Source organism: Culex pipiens, chromosome 3 (genome assembly GCF_016801865.2).
Source record: "Culex pipiens pallens isolate TS chromosome 3, TS_CPP_V2, whole genome shotgun sequence".
Classification (NCBI taxonomy): domain Eukaryota; kingdom Metazoa; phylum Arthropoda; class Insecta; order Diptera; family Culicidae; genus Culex; species Culex pipiens.
In genome coordinates, this window is record NC_068939.1 from 152,126,159 (window position 1) to 152,148,077 (window position 21,919).

Below are 21,919 nucleotides of genomic sequence, written 5' to 3' on the forward strand. Positions count from 1 at the left end.
AGACTGCGCTAAAGTGGGTTCTCGCAGCATGAAGTGGTGTCCATGTGTAAAAATGGAAGCTTCAGCAATATACACAGAAAAAAAAATGATGGTAATATTCATCAGGAAATGGTGACAGATTTTGTGGCAAAATAAATGATAAATTTTACCCCAGAAAATGATGAATTTTCATCAGTTTTTGATGAATATTCATCAGGTTCACATTTTTACACAAATAAAGAGGTAATATTCAACCTACCAAATTTTCAACATTCCAAAATTCAACTTTTTTTTTCTGTGTACACAGCAAAAAAAAAATTGAATTTTGGAATGTTGAAAATTTGGTTGGTTGAATATTAATCATTTTTTGAGTAATATTACTCAAAAAATGTTTAAAAATGTGAACCTGATGAATAATCATCAGAAACTGATGAAAATTCATCATTTTCTAAGGTAAAATTTATCATTTTTTTTGCCACAAAATCTGTCACCATTTCCTGATGAATATTACCATCATTTTTTTTTCTGTGTACTGAACACTTCGATTTTAATTCCACATCGAATCAAATCATACTCTTTGCCAAACAAGCATCAAGCCTGTGACACTCATTATGACAAAGCCCAGGGATTACTGAAAAGTATTACTTTTCAATACAAATTCTGAAATGTTATAATTTAGCAACCATTTTCAATGCTGAAAAGTAATAGTTTTAAGCCCTTGTATCAAAAAGAATAATTTTTCAATTCTGTTTTTTTTTTTGTAGAGAAACGTAAGCCATTTCGTCGTTCAAGAAAGACAGGAAAAATATATTTATCTGATTCCTCGCTAAAATTTACCGAACGTCCCGAAAAATGGGAGAACTTCATTAACAGGGTTCCAAGAGTAGATTTTTTGGAAAAAAAAATACTAGGTTTTTTGACGCGCACAAATGCTCTGAAAGCGCTGACCTACACTTTTTTGGGTACCAAAAGTTGCCACTTTAAATTACAAAAAAAAAATGGTTTTCCAAAAAGTATAGATTATCGCAAGGATCAGTGAATTTTCAAGATCTCGCGGAGAGCGACGAAATTAGGGTATTTCCGTGTTTGGACAAACATTTCATTCGCAAAGCCTTTTTTTGTAAATTATATTAGTTTTCAATTGAAAAGTGTGATAAAAACTGTTTGAAGAAACCAAAAAGCATACATAACTATTACACAAAATTGTTACAATGTTTACTAAGACACTAATGCTAAGAATACTTGCAAGAAGTAAGTAAGAATCAGTTACATAGAAAGAAAATATAAACGGAATCATCAAATTATCACAAAATGCAAAGAGTAGGATCATAGTTTATATTTCTAGGAATTTAGGATTTTTGTTGTGAATGTGAATTAAAAAAAATATATTTTTATGACCAATAAAATTAGAAGATTCAAACTCAAACTTTTTTTTATTTTAAAGATTTTGTAACAGATAACATTTTCTTGATTCTTTTATGAGAAGAAAACTTAAAAGAACATGTTATTGCACTTTAAAAGTGTTTCGAAGAAAATTCAAGTTACCAAAATCATGTTGCCTAGATAAGCCAATTGAATCTTGTTTTGCTTTGGAATTCAAATAAATGTAAAATAAATAAAAAAAGATGCGAATCAGAGAAAACATTTGGGCCATTCTTTGCCAACTCACACGCAATCGGAAAAAGTTGCCCGACCCCTCGTCGATTTGCAAAAACTTTGTTCCAATTGGTAATTTTGGTCCGCCAAGTTCTGACTGAGTATGAAAGGTGGAAGGGGGGGGGGGGGGCATTGTATTGTATTAACCTGAAGGTGAGTTTATGAATCAGGAAATTAATTTTTCAGTTAAGAAAGCTAAAAACTCACCTGAAGATCTGATTCAGTGCGGAAAACCGCTGCAGTGGTAAAATCACCATTGCCGTTGCGTACAGCATCGTAAGCAGGTAGTTGAATATGTACACCAGATAAATAGTCTGGCGCCACGACGCGTTCGTTCCTGTTTTGAGCGCCACCATATAGTAAACATGAAATGTTGTGCACAAACTGATGGCCGAAAGCAGCACGACAAACACTGTGGCCACCAAACGTACGAAATAACTGGCGAAGTTTACTTGAAAGTTTAGCTTGTTGAGGATTTTGTCCATTTGGTGCTGTTCTTCCAAAATGGCAACAACATCGAAGCGTACAATGTACAAATATATTATTGAACTTATGGCATTTAGCAAATAGATGATATAAAACAAATCGAATGATTTGCTCATAATTTTGGAGGTGAACATCATCGGCATTTGATTCTCGACCAGACTGTAATATGTGAAGAAAGTATGCAAAACGATGAAGAATACAACATAAGCGCGCGATTTGAATTTGGGCTTTAAATTTGGAGAAGAATTCCATGGAATTGCACAGAACCCCATCAGCTTTAACGAGTAGTATAGAGGTTTGACAGCGTCATAAACACTATTTATAGCGGCCCACTTCATGATTTGAAACAACTTTTCACTTCAGCGTACTGTTTCATACTGGTAATTGCCGAGCAGCCTTGCGTTTGCATGGCATTGTTGTCAGTCATCAATTTAGCAAATGGATTCAACTAATATTTCTTGGAAAGTTGAATATCCCTTTTGAATGCAGAGTGGCGAGCGAACATTAGTCTTAAATCCAACAGCTCACCTAAAGACCTGATTGAGAGCAGCGAACCGCTGCAGGGGCAGCACCACCATCACCGTTCCGTACAGCATCGACAGCAAGTAGTTGTAGATGTACAACAGGTAGATAAACAGTCGCCACGATAATTATAGTTCCGTTTTAACCACCACCAGGAAATACCAGAAATATGCCATGCACAAAACGAAAGCCGAAATTACCACGCTAATCACTGTGATTGTCAGCTGAATGTGATGGTTCAGGAAATCTCCTTTAAAGTTTAAATTATTTAAGGCCTTATCTATTCGATGCTGCTCTTCCAAAATGGCAATAACATCTAGTCGAACGATGTACAAGTAGACGATTGAACAAATAGCATTTACTAAGTATATGATATGGTACAGGTCAAACGAATTGAGCACAATGGTTGAGGTGAATATCATTGGCATCCGATTCACGAACAGACTGCAGTATGTGAAATAGAAGTTTAAACCGATGAAGAACACGACATAAGCACGAGGTCCACACTCTGTATTTGAAGAAGAATTTAAAGGAATGGCACACAGTCCCATCAACCTTTACGAGTAGTACAGAGGCCGTATTACGTCGTGAATACTGTTAATGGCAAACCACTGCATGATTGAATCTGCTAGAACTTATCACTACAGCATTTTGTACTGCACTGAAGGTGTACCACCTGCTCTGTGACACTTGTTGAAATTGATTAATTAAGCTAATGGATGCAACTTATTTAGTTGTCTTACCTGAACAATCTGTTTAAGGCGGAGTAGCGAACCATCACCAGTATCACGATTATAGTGCCATACAACATCACCAGTACAAAGTTGAACGCGTACGCCAGATATAAGATTGGCCACAAACAACTGGACCAGGCTTCGCCCATTTGATGTATCTCGGTGAAGCTCCAAAGGTATACGGCACATATTGAAAGAGTAGATCCGTCAATGACCAACAGTGCCGTTGTGAACCGAAAGTGCCATTTGGAGTTGTCAAGTAAGAGGTGCCTTCCGCAAAGGGAGACATCGAAGAGATGCAATTCTCGTACTGTTTGAAAGATTTTTGCTCGCGTCTTATAGAACCATACCATGGTATTGATGGCGTTCAAGAGACAAATGGCGTGGGATGTCTCATACACGAAGTTCAAAATCAAAGAACTGTAAATCAGTGGAAACTCGTGTCTGAACAAAGTTACGAAGGTAATGTAGGAGTACAATCCGATGAAGAAAAGCAGGTAAGTTATGTTGGAAGGTGGAACTTTCTTCGGCGTAATCCCTGACCGCGGAATATCTGCGCACAGCCCGAACAGTTGCAAGTGGCGGAAAAGCGGCTTCACCGTGTCGTAAACGTCGTTTGCTTGGAAGCAACCCATTGCGATGCACTCGGGGGAGTGGCTGTGATGGAACTAAATCGGGTAGCGGTAATTTGCATCTTCTGCTATACTATGATATCTAATAGGGTGACAAGTCTTTAGAAATGTATACACCCCAAAGATAACACCGACCAACAAAATTTCTGCGCAGGCCCAACTCAAGGGGAAGCATGAAGTTTAGGGTTCCCAGAATCACGTGCACTTTGAATTTTTCAAAAATATTTGGGCGGGGCCGAATCATAGACTAATAAGTCTATGTCTAGTCTAATAAGTCTATGGCCGAATGGAAATTCTCCAATGTTTGTATGGAGAATTAGTGCTGTTCGCTATTCCCACATGCATGCAACAGCAGAGCAGTTCTCTACGGAATCGGTCTTTTTTCTTTAATTTTAATTTTTGCATTTCTTAATCCGGCTGAAACTATTTTGGTGCTTTCGGTATGCCCAAAGAAGCCATTTTGCATCATTAGTTTGTCCATGTAATGTTCCATACAAATTTGGCAGCTGTCCATACAAAAATGATATGTGAAAATTCAAAAATCTGTATCTTTTGAAGGAACTTTTTGATCGATTTGGTGTCTTCGGCAAAGTTGTAGGTATGGATATGGACTACACTGAAAAAAATGATACACGGTTAAAAAAATTTGGTGATTTTTAATTTAACTTTTTGTCACTAAAACTTGATTTGCAAAAAAAAACTTTTTTTTATTTTTGATATGATTTAGAGGACATAAAATGCCAACTTTTCAGAAATTTCCAGAATGGGCAAAAAATCTTTGACCGAGTTATGATTTTTTGAATCAATACAGATTTTTTAAAAAAATCGAAATATTGGTCGCAAAAATTTTTCAACTTCGATGTAAAATTGAATTTGTCATCAAAAAGTACTTAAGTGAAATTTTGATAAAGTGCACCGTTTTCAAGTTATATCCATTTTTAGGTAACTTTTTTGAAAATAGTCGCAGTTTTTCATTTTTTAAAATTAGTGCTCATGTTTGCCCACTTTTGAAAGAAATATTTTTGAAAAGCTGAGAAAATTCTCTATATTTTGCTTTTTTGAACTTTGTTGATACGACCCATAGTTGCTGAGATATTGCTATGCAAAGGTTAAAAAACATGAAAATTGATGTTTTTTTTTAAATTAAATATGTCTTTATTGAACATTCTTATAATAATTACATTTCTTTTACATGATAAGTGGTTTGGCCTAATGCTCTTCATCTTTGTTGTATTTTTCGTTTTATTATTAACTGATCACATTTATTTATTTGCTTCAAATTGTTTTACATTTTTGCACTGAATTGAATACATTTGGGTAAAAAAGAAAAAAAAAAACACTTTAACAACTAATCCTAACTTAAAACTAAAAAAAAAAATTCATTGAAATATTCAAAATCATTAGAACGAGTAAACTACGAACTGTATTTTAAGATGAATGCTCCAAGAGTTCTTACTTGTTCCTGGCGAGTTTTGCACCCACGCAGAGTTGTTGTCATCTCGATGAAAATGTTCAGAAGTTCTTGTGGTGAAAACAGGTCACTACTGCCTTCACCCGTTGATGTTGGTTGGTTTTCCCTCGGTTGCTGACTGAAGCCTGGAGGTGTTGTATGCTCTGCAACTCTTTGCCGCTGATTCAACGGCAATGACTGCAGATTTGGAACCACTCGAGTAGATCCTGCTCCTGGTGACGCCAAAGCAGGAAAATCCACGTCCGTGTATGCTAGTGGTGTTTTGCGACGATTTGGTTGGTGCCTCGTCGTCGCTTGCTGCCGAATTTTTACAAACTCAGCACGTTTTGGGCAGCTTCGATTCTTGGTAGAATGGTCGCCGCCGCAATTGAAGCATTTCGCTTCGATGTTCTCGTTGATTGTTTCGCAAGCTTGAGTTTTGTGCTCACCTCCGCAGGTTGCACAACGACTCTTGATGAAACAGTTCCTTCCACCATGCCCAAACTGCAAGCAATTCGAACATTGTGTCACGTCACGGTGCACTGGACGATAACGTTCCCAGGTCACGATGATGTTGAAAATTGCCCGAACTGCTTTCAGCTCAGACGGCGTTGTCGATCCTCTCTCGAGATGAACCAGGTACAGTTGATCACGTTACTTGATGTCCTTGTTGTGTCTCGTCATCTTGAAGACTTCGATCACGTTCAACTTCAGAGTTTTGAGCTCTTCTTTCAGCACACTCACATCCATGTCGTACAGGCCTCGGAGGACCTGTTTCATGGGGCGTTTACCTGGATCGTCATGGCTGTAGTATTCAATCTTTGTGTTGTTCAGGAAATCCCGAACGTAGTTGTAATCTTTTCTGGTAGGTAGCAGAATTTTGAGTCCATCAGCACACAAGCGAATGGAAGCTCGTAAAGCACCAGTTTTGATAAATCCGGTCAGCCACTTTCGCACCGAATCCGATGACGATGTTTTCACAAAAATGGGTGGCAACTTTTCCCGTCGTTCAACTTCTTCCTTCTCGCTCACGTCCACAGGGAGGGTAGCGAACTGGTTTCCAGACAATTATTGAGTGTCCTTGCTCAAACTGCCTGGCTTTGCAGGTAGCGCTTCAGCATTCTTTAGCTTCTTCAAATCTGCCGATCCTGCTGGTGAGGACCGCCTCTTTTTCTTGCCGTGAGGCATTTTTGCACTTTTTAAGCACTTTTCAGGAGCTAAAATCCAGGAGTACCTCACTGAATGATGGTCCACAAAGGAATGGAAAATTGATGTTTTCTAAGTCTCACCCAAACAACCCACCATTTTCTAATGTCGATATCTCAGCAACTATAGGTCCGATTGACAATATTAAAATATGAAACATTCGTGAAATTTTCCGACTAACATTTCAAACGTTGGCCCGTTTTTTTCATTCATTATTACGGCCATTTGAAATGTTAGTCTTGATTTAAAATTTTTGAAAATACATTTTTCGAAAAGATCGGGAAATTTCACGAATGTTTCATATTCTAACATTGTAAATCGGACCTATAGTTGCTGAGATATCGACATTAGAAAATGATGAATTGTTTGGGTGAGACTTAGCAAACATCAATTTTTCTGTTTTTAAACCTTTGCATGGCAATATCTCAGCAACTAAGGGTCGTATCAACAAAGTTCAAAAAAGCAAAATATAAAGAATTTTCTCAGCTTTTCAAAAATATTTCTTTCAAAAGTGGGCAAACATGGGCACTAATTTAAAAAAATGAAAAACTGCGACTATTTTCAAAAAAGTTACCTGAAAATGGTTATAACTTGAAAACGGTGCACTTTATCAAAAATTCACTACAGTACTTTTTGATTGCAAATTCAATTTTACATCGAAAAATGAAGTTGAAAAATTTTTGCGACCAATATTTCGATTTTTTGAAAAAATCTGTATTGATTCAAAAAATCATAACTCGGTCAATGATTTTTTGCCCATTCTGGAAATTTCTGAAAAGTTGGCATTTTTTGTCCTCTAAAACATATCAAAAAATAAAATAAAAATAAAATAGTGTTTTTTTGCAAATCAAGTTTTAGTGACAAAAAGTTAAATTAAAAATCACCAAAATTTTTTTTACCGTGTATCATTTTTTTCAGTGTAGTCCATATACATACCTACAACTCGGTTAAGGTTAAGGGGTCGCTTCTTGTGAAGTTTATATGGGAAAATTCGCATAATTGTATGGGGAAAAACATCGCTTCAGGATTGTGGCAGCAGGTGGCGCGGGTCTCGCCCAAAATTGTCCAAGTGTGAGATTCTTGGTGGAAATTTAATTTCCTACAACTTTGTCCAAGGGTACAAGAAGATCCAAGTTGAGTAAAGAACGCCATTTTTTTGCAGCTTTCAATGCCTCACTTGTTGACCATTACAGATCCCCAAATTTCGATTTCAATCCTGAATCAATCTTCACATAAAAGAAGTTTTGACCTGACCGTGCTGTCGTGTCACACCCTGCAAGTGCGTCAACTGGCCAAAGGGAACTCAGCCAGATGACGTTTTGTCACATGTAAATGCCCGACTGCTGTTCACATTTTATTTGTTTACCGGCAACCAAATTCATTAAATCGTGTTTGATTTTTTCCCCACTGTTGAGTTCCGTTTTACACTAAAAGGTGCGCAGTAGCTTTGTAGTACAAGCTGGTGACTATTAATTTAGCTAATGGAAGCACCTATCGTTTATGGCTTACCTGAATATCCCGTTCAACGCAGAGTAGCGAACTAACAACAGTACTGCCATCGTTGTCCCATACACCATCACCAGTACAAAGTTAAATGCGTACGCCAGATATAAAAGTGGGAACAAATAAACAATCCACGACACACTTATCAATTGCATCCGGGTGATGCTCCAGATGTACACACCACATATGGAAAATGTCACCAAATCGGTTATCAACAATGGCATTGCAAACCGGTAGTACCACCTGGAGTGGTCGAGTCTGAGGTGCATTTTGCGCAGGGCAACATCAATGTGATGTAATCTGCGCACGATACCAGCAATCTTTGCTTGGGACAGGTAGAACCAAACCATAGCGTTGACGGAGTTCATTGTTCCAATCGCGTGGGCCATTTCGAAAATGAAGCTCGAAATAATTGAACTGAAAATTAAATCGTGTCTGGATATCCTCAGAAAAGTGATGCTGGCGTAGAATCCGATAAAGAACGGTAGGTACATCTTCAAGCGGATATCGTTCTTCGGTGTAATCCTTGGCGACGGAATGTCCGCGCATAGCCCGAACAGTGTCAAGTGGAAGAACAGAGGTTTCACGGTATCGTAGATGTTATTCGCTTTCAACCAACCCATTGCGTTGTACTTGTGGGAGTGGTTGTGATAGAACTGAATCAAGTGTCGGTACTTTGCATCTACTCTTATACTACGATGTCTGATAGGGTGACTTGGAAACAAATCTCACCTGAAAGCACGATTTAACGTGGCGAATCGTTGATGCGGCAGAACTATCATCAACGTTCCGTACAGCATCATCAGCAAGTAGTTCAAAATGTACACCAGGAAGATGATCTGACGCCATGATACGAGGACTCCCGTTTTGATGACCACCAGAAAGTACCAGTAATACGCCGCGCACAGGATCAAAGCTGAGAGTTCCACAGCAAGTACCACAATCGTCACCCGGATGTGATGCTCGCGAAATTCTACTTTGAAGCCCATTTTGGCAAGCGTTTGATCAACTTGGTGTTGCGCTTCCAGCAAGGATGCAATATCCCACCGAACGAGGTAAAAATGCACCACCGAGCTAACGGCGTTGAGCATGTAAAGCATGTGGTACACGTCAAACGAACTTAGCACAATCGTGGAAGTAAACATGATCGGCATGCGATGCTCGGCCAAACTGTAGTACGCGAAGAAGACATGCTGGGCGACGAATGCGATGACGTAGACTCGAGGTCCGAGGGTGTTTTGCGTGGTTGATCGACGGTTGAAAGGAATTGCGCAGAGTCCCATCAACTTCAGTGGGTAATACAGGGGCTGGATGACGTCGTAGATATTGGACACTTTGAACCACTTCATGGTTGATATCTAGGCGGCACAACGTTAAGGTTGAAACTGGGAGGAGTTTCTGTCAAGCACCAGCTTCGGACGCTCTGTATATTGACAATAAATTTGAGTAATGGGAGTTGAGTTACAATTTCTACACAACTGCCAACTAGTGCATTACACGATGTACTGTACACTCAAACGAGGTAAGTCAAATCTTCTGACAAGATTGACAGCATCAAATAAATCGTTAAACTTCGTGCATTGTTTTCACTTTTCAGTTTTGTTCTGATCGTGCTATCTTGACACACCCTGAACATTGCTGCACGTGCGACAACTAGCCAAAGGGGTTTTAGTCAGAACGCGTTTGACACACGTGCGTGACCGACTACTTTACATATTTTTAATTATAATTTGGGTCTTTGTTAACCAAATTCAGACAAACTTCGGGACAATGTACAGAATGTTTAGCCAGACAAAACGTATTTGTTATTGTTTACATTGCGAGCTCTATTTTTTTTTTGTTTATTGAAGGTCGAACATTAAACATCCGAAAACGTCATAAAAGAGACGTGCGACAAGATAGCACGAGAACGTCGATATAAAGTATGACACAACTAAAAAGAGTTAGAAACTTACCTCATCAGCTTGTTCACAGCTCCGAATCTCGTCAACAGTAGCAACAACATTATCGTCGGCTGCAGCCACAGCTGCACATATCCACAAAAGTACAAGAACCTCGTAATCCGAAAGTACAGCCCAGGTTTGGCTCTAGTCTTATCCAGCGCATCCACGACACTCATGGCCAACATTCCGCAAAACACCGGACAAGCCACCGAGGCCACCTGTAGTGCAACGAAAAACCGGCTCGAACTCAGCACCCCAAACGGAACCCGCTTCGAAACACCGTGCAGCAGCTGCACTATCTCCGCGGAGCATTCCTCCAGCAGCTGCAGCATCCGGAAGGACTTTTCCAAGGTCAGCAAGGCCGTCGCCGGTACGGCAATGGCCGTCACGTAACGCACCACGTGAAACGCATCCAGCATCCGCTGCACGATCACCGACTGCGTGTTCATCCGAACGGCCTCCATATCCAGCGAGTAGTTCAGCAGCAGGTACCCGTAGAACGCGACTCCAAACAGGACGCCGCAGCAGTTTAGTGCGCGGTAGCGCGTCCGGAAGCTCCGTCCCGGATCGCTCACCAGCGGGTACAGTCCGAGACATTTCAGGACGAGCGTAACGCGTGCGTAAACCTGCGTAACGTTACCGTCGTTACGGCTGGACATGGTGGCGCGCGCGGGAATCCGATACCAATATTGACTGGTTTTGCTTTGATCAGATATTGGCCACTTCGGTGGTTCCCCGGAGGACATTCAGAACCGGTTCCGGAGTGGCCACCAAATTATTTTGGTGGACCATTTTTGAGATGTTCTTCCAAAATGAAGAATTTCGATACCAATATTGACTGGTTTTGCTCTTATCAGATATTGGCCACTTCGGTGGTTCCCCGGAGGACATTCAGAACCTGTTCCGGAGTGGCCAGTGGCCACCAAATTATTTCGGTGGACCCTTTCTGAGATGCCCTTCCAATATGAAGAATTTTGATACCAACATTGACTAGTTTTCTTCTGATCAGATATTGGCCACATCGGTGGTTCCCCGGAGGACATTTAGAACCGGCTCCGGAGTGGCCAGTGGCCACCAAATTATTTTGGTGGACAATTTCTGAGATTTACTTCCAAAATGAAGAATTTCGATACCAATATTGACTGGTTTTGCTTTGATCAGATATTGGCCACTTCGGAGGTTCCCCGGAGGACATTCAGAACCGGTTCCGGAGTGGCCACCAAATTATTTTGGTGGACCATTTTTGAGATGTTCTTCCAAAATGAAGAATTTCGATACCAATATTGACTGGTTTTGCTTTGATCAGATATTGGCCACTTCGGTGGTTCCCCGGAGGACATTCAGAACCGGTTCCGGAGTGGCCACCAAATTATTTTGGTGGACCATTTTTGAGATGTTCTTCCAAAATGAAGAATTTCGATACCAATATTGACTGGTTTTGCTCTTATCAGATATTGGCCACTTCGGTGGTTCCCCGGAGGACATTCAGAACCGGTTCCGGAGTGGCCAGTGGCCACCAAATTATTTCGGTGGACCCTTTCTGAGATGCCCTTCCAATATGAAGAATTTTGATACCAACATTGACTAGTTTTCTTCTGATCAGATATTGGCCACATCGGTGGTTCCCCGGAGGACATTTAGAACCGGTTCCGGAGTGGCCAGTGGCCACCAAATTATTTTGGTGGACCATTTCTGAGATGTCCTTCCAAAATGAAGAATTTCGATACCAATATTGACTGGTTTTGCTTTGATCAGATATTGGCCACTTCGGTGGTTCCCCGGAGGACATTCAGAACCGGTTCCGAAGTGGCCAGTGGCCACCAAAATAATTCGGTGGACCCTTTTTGAGATGCCCTTCCAATATGAAGAATTTTGATACCAACATTGACTAGTTTTCTTCTGATCAGATATTGGCCACTTCGGTGGTTCCCCGGAGGACATTCAGAACCGGTTCCGGAGTGGCCAGTGGCCACCAAATTATTTCGGTGGACCCTTTCTGAGATGCCCTTCCAATATGAAGAATTTTGATTTTTTTAATTTTGATTTTTTTATTTACAATTTAAAATTCATTTCGAACCATTTTGCAATTTTTTAATTAAATGTACTTTATTTATTGCATTAAACAATTCTACTGCCCATTTTATTTGTAATTTGAATAGCGAAAAGCTGAACAAAACATCAGAATCAATTTAAATCGCTTGATTTGCAAGCGACTGACCTCGGTTTGCACAGGTCGGTCGCGCGACCAATTTGACAGTTGCTTGTTCGTCGCTTGTAGCGCAGCGAAAAATCGCTTCTACTCTGAATAGGCGAGCGATTTCTGCTGGCCGCAAATGAGTCGCGCGTAGTCGCTTCGCCTGTCAAATTAGTCGCGTCGCTTGTAGCGTCGCTTGCAGCGTCCACTCTGTAAGGGCCCTTTGGCGAAATTTCTTGGCAGACTAAACGGTGGTCACTCGCGAAATTTGTGGTGGACAGAACCGGGAGGGTGTGTGTTTAGCTGTTACGCGGGCAAGGCAATCATGCTCACCGCAGGGGGTTATGTTTTGTTTATCTAATGGTTGGCGAAAAACGGAATCAATGTTTGTCTATGGTGTGGACGAGGCTAGCAATTGTTGAGACAGTAGACTTCGATGTCTGTTTGATTTCGTAGTGGTTGATAGGTAATTTGTGTAATGGACTGTGGTGAATGGTCGTTTCTGTTTATAGCCGAGATGTTATGAACTCTCAAGATTGTTGGCGATATAATGGCAATTGTTGAAACGATATCGAAGAATAAAATCGTGACTAAATTACCTGAACGTTCCGTTGATGGCCGCGAAGCGATCCTTCGCCAGGAGCACCATCGTGCTCGCCTGGATCATCGACAGCGTGTACCCGTTGATGGACAGCAAATAGGCAATTACGGTTTGCGCGTTGTACAGGAACGTCGCAAAGATGGTCGTGTAGTAGCAGTACCCGACCCCAACCATGACACCGGTGACAATTGCGACGCTCCAAATGGCCACAGTCAGCTGGAAATGGGCCCGTTGGTGATCACTGTTGATGGCGCTTGGGAAGTCGGCTAATCCCCGATCGACTTGATGCAGAAGGTGCAGCAGTTTTGCCAGCTTGTCCCGAACTAGGTAGAGAAACACCATCGAGAAGACGATGACCACGTACATAATGACGGCGTACGCGTACTCGGTTCGCCCGACGATTAACGATTTGTACAGCACGTGGAAGAGCTGCACAAAGATCGTCAAGTAGGTGGAGTACGTATACAAGGCGAAGAACGCCACTAAATAAACTACGGAGATCCAGGTGGACCCTCTCGTTGGCACCAGGCGGGAAGACCAGGACGTCGGGTTGTAAAAGACCGGAGTGGACGCCAGACCGAACAGTGTCGACAGGTGGGCCAGGGGGCGCACCACTTCGTAAACATCGCGAACCGCGAACCAACGACGCATTGTTCGATTTCTTCTTCTTTATTCTGACGGTTTTCACAACTTGGACGCGATGTTTCGTGGACGAGCGCGCGATTCAAACTGGTGGGCGCTCCGGGGGTGGACCAGGACCATTAATTACGGGGTGGCGTGGGTGTGGCAAATCACCCGCCGTATTTCTGTGCGTGTGTGTAAATTAATATGTTGATTAGGTGGCGGAGCGTTTTGTGTTAGTGACGGCCAATCAACTTGGGCATGATTTATTGGATCGTGCAAAATTAGGTGGAAATTATTGACCTCCTCCCCGCCCCCAAAACAACACTAATCTAGTGTTATCTTGTTTTGAAAGTTAAATCTGATTGAACTTTCGACGATTCCGCTTCATTTGAGAATGAATGAACTTTGAACTTGATGCATTCGCCGTTCCGAGAACTGGTCAATTTAGTTTGCGATGGATTTAGGTCAAATGAAAATTGAGTTCATTATTTATGCATTGAATTATTATTAATTAACTAGTTTAGCATCATGACCAAGCTCAACAATTGTTTTCAAATTGAAATGAATTAAAAACGAAAAAAATATCTCGATAACGATAACGATAGTTCTATAATAGACGATAACTCATTTTAAGATCTTTTTAAAATCGACTTAATTCAACCATATCATTTTAAATTTTTAATGCTTCCACTAAGCATATATTTTTTGAAAATCTAGTAATTTTCAATGTAAAAAAAACACAATATTGTTACAAAACCCGAATTTCGAAAGTGCTTAATTTTTATAGCTTGCAATATGAGTTTCAAACGGAGCGAAATTTTGTATGCTTTTTTAGTTTATTTATTCTTTTTATGCAAAATGTAAAAAAATCACAAAATACCGTATTTTTTCGTAAATGCTCAAATTTTAAAAATATCCAATATTGGTATCAAACAAAGCAAAATTTTGTTTGTTTTTTTTTTCACATTATAAGAGTTTTTTTGTGAAAATACTGAAATTTTCACAAAATACTGTATTTTTTTCGTAAATACTCAAATTTTCAAAATTTGTATTATGCAATCAAATGACGAGAAATTTTTAATGCTTTTTTAGTTTATTTATATTTTTTTTTGCAAAATACAAAAAAAAAATCACAAAACACCGTATTTTTTCGAAAATTCTCAAATTTTCAAAATATGCAATATGGGTATCAAATGAAGAAAAATTTTCATGCTTTTCAATTTATTAGATTTGTTTTTTGGAAAATCTTAAAATTTTCACAAATTATAGCATTTTTTCGAAAATACTAAAATTAACTAAATATGCAAGATGGGTATCAAACGAAGCGAGATTTTGTTTGCATTTTAAGGCTTTTGGAGTTTTTTTTTTTAAATACTGAAATTTTCAAAATTTGCAATATGTGTATCAATGAAATTTTCACAAAATAATGTTTTTTTTTAAAGTACTCAAATTGTCATAATTTGCAATATTGTATGCTTTTTTTAGTTTTTTAAAGCTTTTTTTTTTGCAAAATATAAAAAAAATCACAAAGTATCGTATCTTTTCGAAAATACTCAAATATTCAAAATATGCATTATGAGTATCAAACGAAGCGAAATTTTGTATGCTTTTTCACTTTATTAGAGTTGTTTTTTTTTTGGAAAATACTAAAATTTTCACAAAATACCGTATTTTTTCGAAAATACTCAAATTTTAAAATTTGCAATATGGGTATCAAATGAAGCGAAATTTCGTTTGCTTTTTCAATTTATTAGAGGTGTTTTTTGGAATATTTTTTTAAATGCTTAAATTTTCAAAATATGCAATATGGGTATCAAATGAAGTGAAATTTCGTATGCTTTTTCAATTTATTAGAGTCGTTTTTTATTTAAATACTGAAATTTTCACAAAATACTGTATTTTTTTGAATGTACTCAAATTGTCATAATTTGCAAAATGGATTTCATACGGAGCAAAAGTTTATATGCTTTTTTAGTTTTTTAAAACTTTTTTTGCAAAATATAAAAAAAATCACAAAATATCGTATTATTTTCGAAAATACTCAAATTTTCAAAATATGCAATATGGGTATCAAACGAAGCGAAATTTTGTATGCTTTTTCACTTTATTAGAGTTTAATTTTGTATAAATACTAAAATTTTCACAAAATACCGTATTTTTTCGAAAATACTCAAATTTTCAAAATTTGCAATATGGGTATCAAACGAAGCGAAATTTGTATGCTTTTTTCAATTTATTAGAGTTGTTTTTTGGAATATTTTTTTAAATGCTTAAATTTTCAAAATATGCAATATGAGTATCAAACGAAGTGAGATTTTCTTTACTGATTCATATTTTTAGAGTTTTTTTTTTAAATACTGAAATTTTCACAAAATAGTGTATTTTTCTTAAGTACTCAAATTGTCATAATTTACAATATGGGTTTCAAACGGAGCGAAATGTGGAATGCTTTTTTAGTTTATTTAAACTTTTTTTTGCTAAATATTAAAAAAATCTCAAAATACCGTTTTTTTTCGAAAACACTAAAATTTACAAAATATGCAGTATTGGTATCAAACGACGCAAAATGTGGAATGAAGCATACACAACTTGAATGTTTGTATGAAGGTATTTTTCGTTTGATACCCATATTGTTTAATTTGAAAATTTGAATGTTTTCGAAAAAATACGATAATTTGTGAAAAAATAGTATTCTCAAAAAAAAAACCCTAATAAATTGAAAAAGCATACAAAGTTTTGCTTAGTTTGATACCCATATTGCAAATTATGAAAAGTTTAGTACTTTCGAAAAAAAAACGGTATTTTTTCTACAATTTTGAGTTTATAGTTATACAGTCCAGACTCGATTATCCGAAGGCCTCGGAAAAATTTCACTTCGGATAATCGAAACTTAGGATAATTGAATCAAAAAAAAAATCGTTGTCTAATTTTTGATTGTTCAGCATAGGTATGACCCCTAAACTACGCTAAAATTATTAAGAATTTTTGAAATCCAAAATGGCGGCCAAAATGGCGATGATGTAATATTGAAAAAATGCATTTTATTTTTTAAAAGGCAATCAACAACTCAAATTTGACTAAAATGGGGTCGAAGAACTAAAATTTTATGTTAAAAATAAAAAAATGAAAAAATACGATTTCTTTTTTATTTGTTCGTGATTCGATTATCCGAAGTCCCACACAAACCTTCGGATAGTCGAACTTCGGCTAATCGAAACTTCGGATAATCGAGGCTTCGGATAATCGAGTCTGGACTGTACTTTGAAACTTACTACATTTTCAAAAAATATATTCTTAGTGAAAGCATCGAAAATTACACATGATAAGGTTGAATTAAGTCGATTTAAGAAAGATTTAAAAAATGAGTTAACGTCCATTACCGGCTATAAGATTATCGACGATAGATTTATCGAAATAACGAAAACGATAACGATAGATTATCGTCCAGACGATAACGATAACCTTTATCGTTATCGATAGACGATAATATTATCGACGATAATTGTATCGATTACTTACCTTGATTAGAAGCATAAAAATTAATAACTATGAATAAATAACTACAATATTGCTTTAATGGTTTCTACATTCTCTTGTCACAACATACAAGTGATGTGATGTATTGACTTAATACATCTTGTTTGTAGCTATTGACTGCAACAACAAAGTAAAACTCACCCAAACAGTCGCTGCAGTGCCTCGTACCGCCTAACGACCAGCGTCACCGCGACGATTCCTTCCAGCAGATCCACCGAGAACACCGTCGTCGCGAGTACAAACACCAGCAGGTAGAACAGCTTCCCCGTCCAGCCGTCCCCGTGGTTCAGCTCGATCAGGGCCGCACTCAGCTGGCCGAGAGCGCACAGCGTGACCACATTCAAGTACAGCCCCGTCCAAATGGCATCGTACTGGCGCTGATGATTGACGGGGGCACCCGCGCGGGCCAACTCCCCGTCCACCGCGCCAAGGTCCCGGACGATTGTGCGGGCCTTGGACCGGACGGTCCACGCGTGCAGCACGTGGAACAGCGTGTTCAGGAAGAGCAGCCCGCAGTAGGTGAGTTCCGCGCCGGACAGCAGGAACGACTCGTAGTTCGTGGTGAAGGACTCGCCGGTCAGGTACGCGACGAAGATGGCCGAGTACAGCAGGACGAAGCCCCCGGTGTAGGCCACAGACCAGGCCCGTTCGGTTCCGGCGCGTTTCGCGGACGGTTGTGGACCAGAGTCCGTAACTAGCAGCGGGAGCGGGGCAAAGCCGAACAGTCGCAGCACGAAATAGTACACTCTAATCGATTGACCCACGTTGTTGACAGTTCCGGTGGTCATTTCGGTGCCGAATTTAGGGAAGTACGTGACCGTCGCGTGGAGAGTGAACAACTGATACTGAGCGAACTAAGGACGGTGCAGGGACTTGGATATGTGGAATAAAAATAAATTACGACAAATTCCGTAATCCAAAGTTGACGAAGGGGCCTTGGGCTGAGAGACCGACGATGAAGAACGGAACAAATAAATAACATTGTTTTCTGAGCGAGCTGGGCGATACGCTGATGAGAGGTGATGATAAAATTTGATGAAAGGCACGTGGTTTATGGCGTGCGTTAGCTCAACGTTATGTTGAAAAGTTTCCGCTCACGAAACCAAACAAACAAATCAATTTACCAAGCTGCAAGGTGTCAAGTTTCGCATATTTTTAAATTATAATTAAAAATAAACAAACCTCTACATTTTCACCACTGAAATACTTCTAAATTATCTTCACCTTATGCGTTAGTTATGCACTGAGAGTAGGTATGTAAAAAATTAAGAAAAAAATGTTTGTATCTTGAGAATGAAAAAATCATCGACTTGATGTCTGTGACGAAGTAAACGCTATTTTAAGCATCTATATATATAAAAAATTTCGACGGTTTTGTTCGAACGCGAATCAGTTCAATACGGAGCGTCGGATCGAAGTGCTTTTTGTTGCGTTGGGTTCGTATAAGCCCAAGGAAGGTTCTTACGCCAAAAAGTTACAACTTTGGCCACTCTGGAACCGATTCCGGAAAATCTGCAGATTGTATGGGAAAAGTTACGTAAAATCAAATTTTGATCACAGGAGGCTGAATAAGCAAACAAGCTTAAAACGTCAAGAAACGAAAAAAGGCAGAACGAAGTTTGTCGGGTAAGGCTTGTTTGATATAAAAACCCACAATTGAAGTTTTTGGAGAATTATTCGCATTAATGTCCTTCCAGTGTTTCCATACGAAATTTGCTGCAATGCACAGTAGTCCAGATCGTGAGTGGAAAATAAATTTTCCAAAAATAATGAAGCTTTGGAGATATGATGTTTTTAGAAGAGTTTTTTGCAAATGGAAAGGGGTCATTTTAGGCTTGGTTGAAAATTAGAGTGGTCAGGGTTAACGGTCCACATCAACCAAAGCTTTTTGCAACAAGATTTATGTTAGATGCATTTTCGTACACTCAACACCCAAGTCAATTTGAACTTAAGGGTCAAAAGTTACAGCAATTTTAAGGTTAAAAAAAGGTGCAATTTTAAAACATAAATATTTCGAAAATGCGCAGCACTCCAAATACTGAAAAAATCTCAGGAGTGGTTTCTTAGTTCGAAAACGTCTAATTTTCAAAGGAAAAGTGTTTGAGACCTCCGTGACGAAATTCGAACATTGTCCAACTACATGTTATTTCATGAAAATTTGCTCGCTGAATCTGAATCTGCAATCATTATTGAGTCAAAGTGTCAAAATATCGATTTTTGGTTTCTATGTTAAATTACCATGTAAAAAAAGACTTCACCATTAATTGCAACATTATTCCTGCAAAGTTAGATTTTCACAATCACCCGTGAACCACCCTAATTTTCAATTGATCCAAAAGTTGAACATTTAAATTGCCATTACTCTTCTGAAGACACCAAAGCTCCAAAGCTTCAAACTTCACCATTTTACGGGAAATTAATTTTCCACTTAATTTTTGATCTAGACCACTGTGAAATGGTACGTTTTTGTGTTTATATCAATGTCCGATTCTGCCCTTCTGCTCGGCTTTTGATCAGCTGATATTAGGAACAGTGAAGACTGGAATTTAATTTTCTGTTTCTTGTTGCGTGTTTGTTTCCATTAATAAAAAATGATTTTAAAATAATGTTTTTACATGTATTGTCACAAATTCCATGAAAACAGAAACCATTTTTTCAATATCAAAAATTCTATTTCAACATAAAAAGGGAAAAGTAATTTATCACAAAATGCTGTAAAAATTATAACATTTTTGCTTTTGTACTTTTGGTTTGCATTAATATTTCTCCATGAAATGACAAGTAAGAAAAGAGTATTTTTGAACATAATAATTTCAGATGCCTTAATTTTTTGTAGAAATAAACGCATTGAATTATTTCAGGGCCAGGAATAAAATGCAAATCATTTTTCAAACCATAAAATCTGGTTGAATCCAATTTTAAATGAATCCATTTCATGATAAAAAAAAATGTGAAAAGCCAATAAGGAAAAAGTAAAAAATAAAATGGAAAACATCAAACATGCTAAAGTTAACAACTGAAGATTGAGATCAGATCTGATATATCCATTTAAAAACAAAAAAATATGCACATAAAAATATAATGAAAAAATGAAGAAAAACAACAAAAGGGAATCAAATGGGTCATGAAACGAAGTTAAAGGATTTAAAAAAAAATGTGCAAAACATATTTAAATTAAAAATTCATCATCACGATTCATTAATTATTTAAAGTTTGTCGTTGCTTGCTTTAAGCACTTTTCTAATATTGCTTGAACAACATTTTAGCAAAAAAATAATAATAAAAGTTCACCAACACCAAATGTCTAAAAAAAAATTATTTTTCCCGTGTTCAAGAGGTCATTTTGAGCAACTTTTGTTCTACGAAAAACTTTACCTTCTTGTTTTAGGTTTTTCTTGTTTAATTTTTAGTATTTTAATTTACATTTATCTTGTTTTGTTTATGATTGTTTTTGGTAGTATTTGACCTATTCTAGCACCTCCTATCATGTTTTTCACGACTGTAAAAGTCACTTTTTAATTTTTTTTGCTTGTTTTTCAAATTTTTATGCTATAGAATGGCACCATAATGATTTAAATTGTAAAAACATGCGTAGATGCATAGTCAAGGACACTACAAAAATTACTGCATTCTTGTTTTTACTTAAAATTTAGGAAATGTTGATAACAAATACTGCCATAAGTAAAGTAAATCTTTCCCAGTTCCTGAGGGGAACACCCATGAAGAGTATCGAGGCCGGCATTTACAAAGCGGATTCAGTGGCAATTTCATTCTCAACTTAATGTTAACATGTTAAGGTTAATGTTAACATTCCATAGGTCGCCTCCCTAAGGTGTCGTGATAAGGTCCAGTTTGTGACGATACACTACCTTCCCTTTACTAAGCAATCGAATCCAGAAGAGAAAAGATCACCACTGCCATAGTTGACCCCTAAAAATATTACAAAATAACATGGCAAAGTCACATAAAACAAGTAAAACTTCCAACCCATCAATTTGCTACAATTTTATGAGTTCTTCTTTCCAATGCTTTTTAAAGATCAAAAATTGGTGAAAATAGATTTTTGGCGATTTAAATACGGGGTTTGCAGGTTTTTTAAAAGAATGTTAAAGAATTTACATCACCACCGCTGAAACTTTTTGTTTTCAATTTTTTTTCTTGAGCTTGGAGACATAATGTTCAAAATAGAGCGATTCCACAATTCAGATAACATAATCCAACACAGCTAAAAAAGTTGTAATCCAGCTGCGTGTAAAAGGCCTGGGTGTAAAATAAATATTGCATTATTTTATGCAATTTTATGTGATTTTACACCCTGAAATATGTAGCCCATCAGTATGGGAAACCTACTTGACCGAAATGGCAAGCTCATATATGCGTTTATCCTTACAGCTTCACATCGGTCTGATGGCCGAGTGGGCTAAGGCGCCAGTCCTTACTGTTCGTACTGGGTTTGAATCCCGTCGGTTGCAACTTTTTTTTGTGTTTGCAAAAAATGTACATGCAGTGTGTAAAATTAAGTGTTTATTTTGACGAAGGTGATGTGCATGCTTTTGCATGCGATTTTACTATCGGATTTTTTGCTGTGTAATCTTTGCCAAATTTGTATCATTATCAGTCTTATTTATACTGAATTGTTTCATAAAGAAATGTTTTTTCAAACCAAAAGTGTTGCATTTTAAAATTTCAGGTTTTTGGGACTGATTTCCAGACCGGTATTAGGCAACTGAGTGTAAGTCTACTAAAATTTATGTGGTAAGGAAGTTTCATGATAATAGAATAAGTCGAGAAGACAAATTATTGTTTCCTACTGAATTATTATTAAAGGCAAAGGGCACAACTATTCAGAGTC

At 37.9% G+C, this 21,919-nt stretch overlaps 1 protein-coding gene across 1 annotated transcript in view; it reads right to left on the reverse strand.

Annotated features, from left to right (window-relative positions):
* LOC120427304 (uncharacterized) overlaps positions 1-13,577 on the reverse strand; it is a 92,827-nt gene extending 79,250 nt beyond the window's left edge. The window contains exon 1 of the mRNA XM_039592157.2: positions 12,905-13,577. Within this exon, the coding sequence (XP_039448091.1) occupies positions 12,905-13,557 (653 nt within the window). The 5' untranslated portion in view covers positions 13,558-13,577. The remainder of the gene's footprint in view (positions 1-12,904) is intronic.
* Between the last annotated feature and the right edge of the window lie 8,342 nt (positions 13,578-21,919).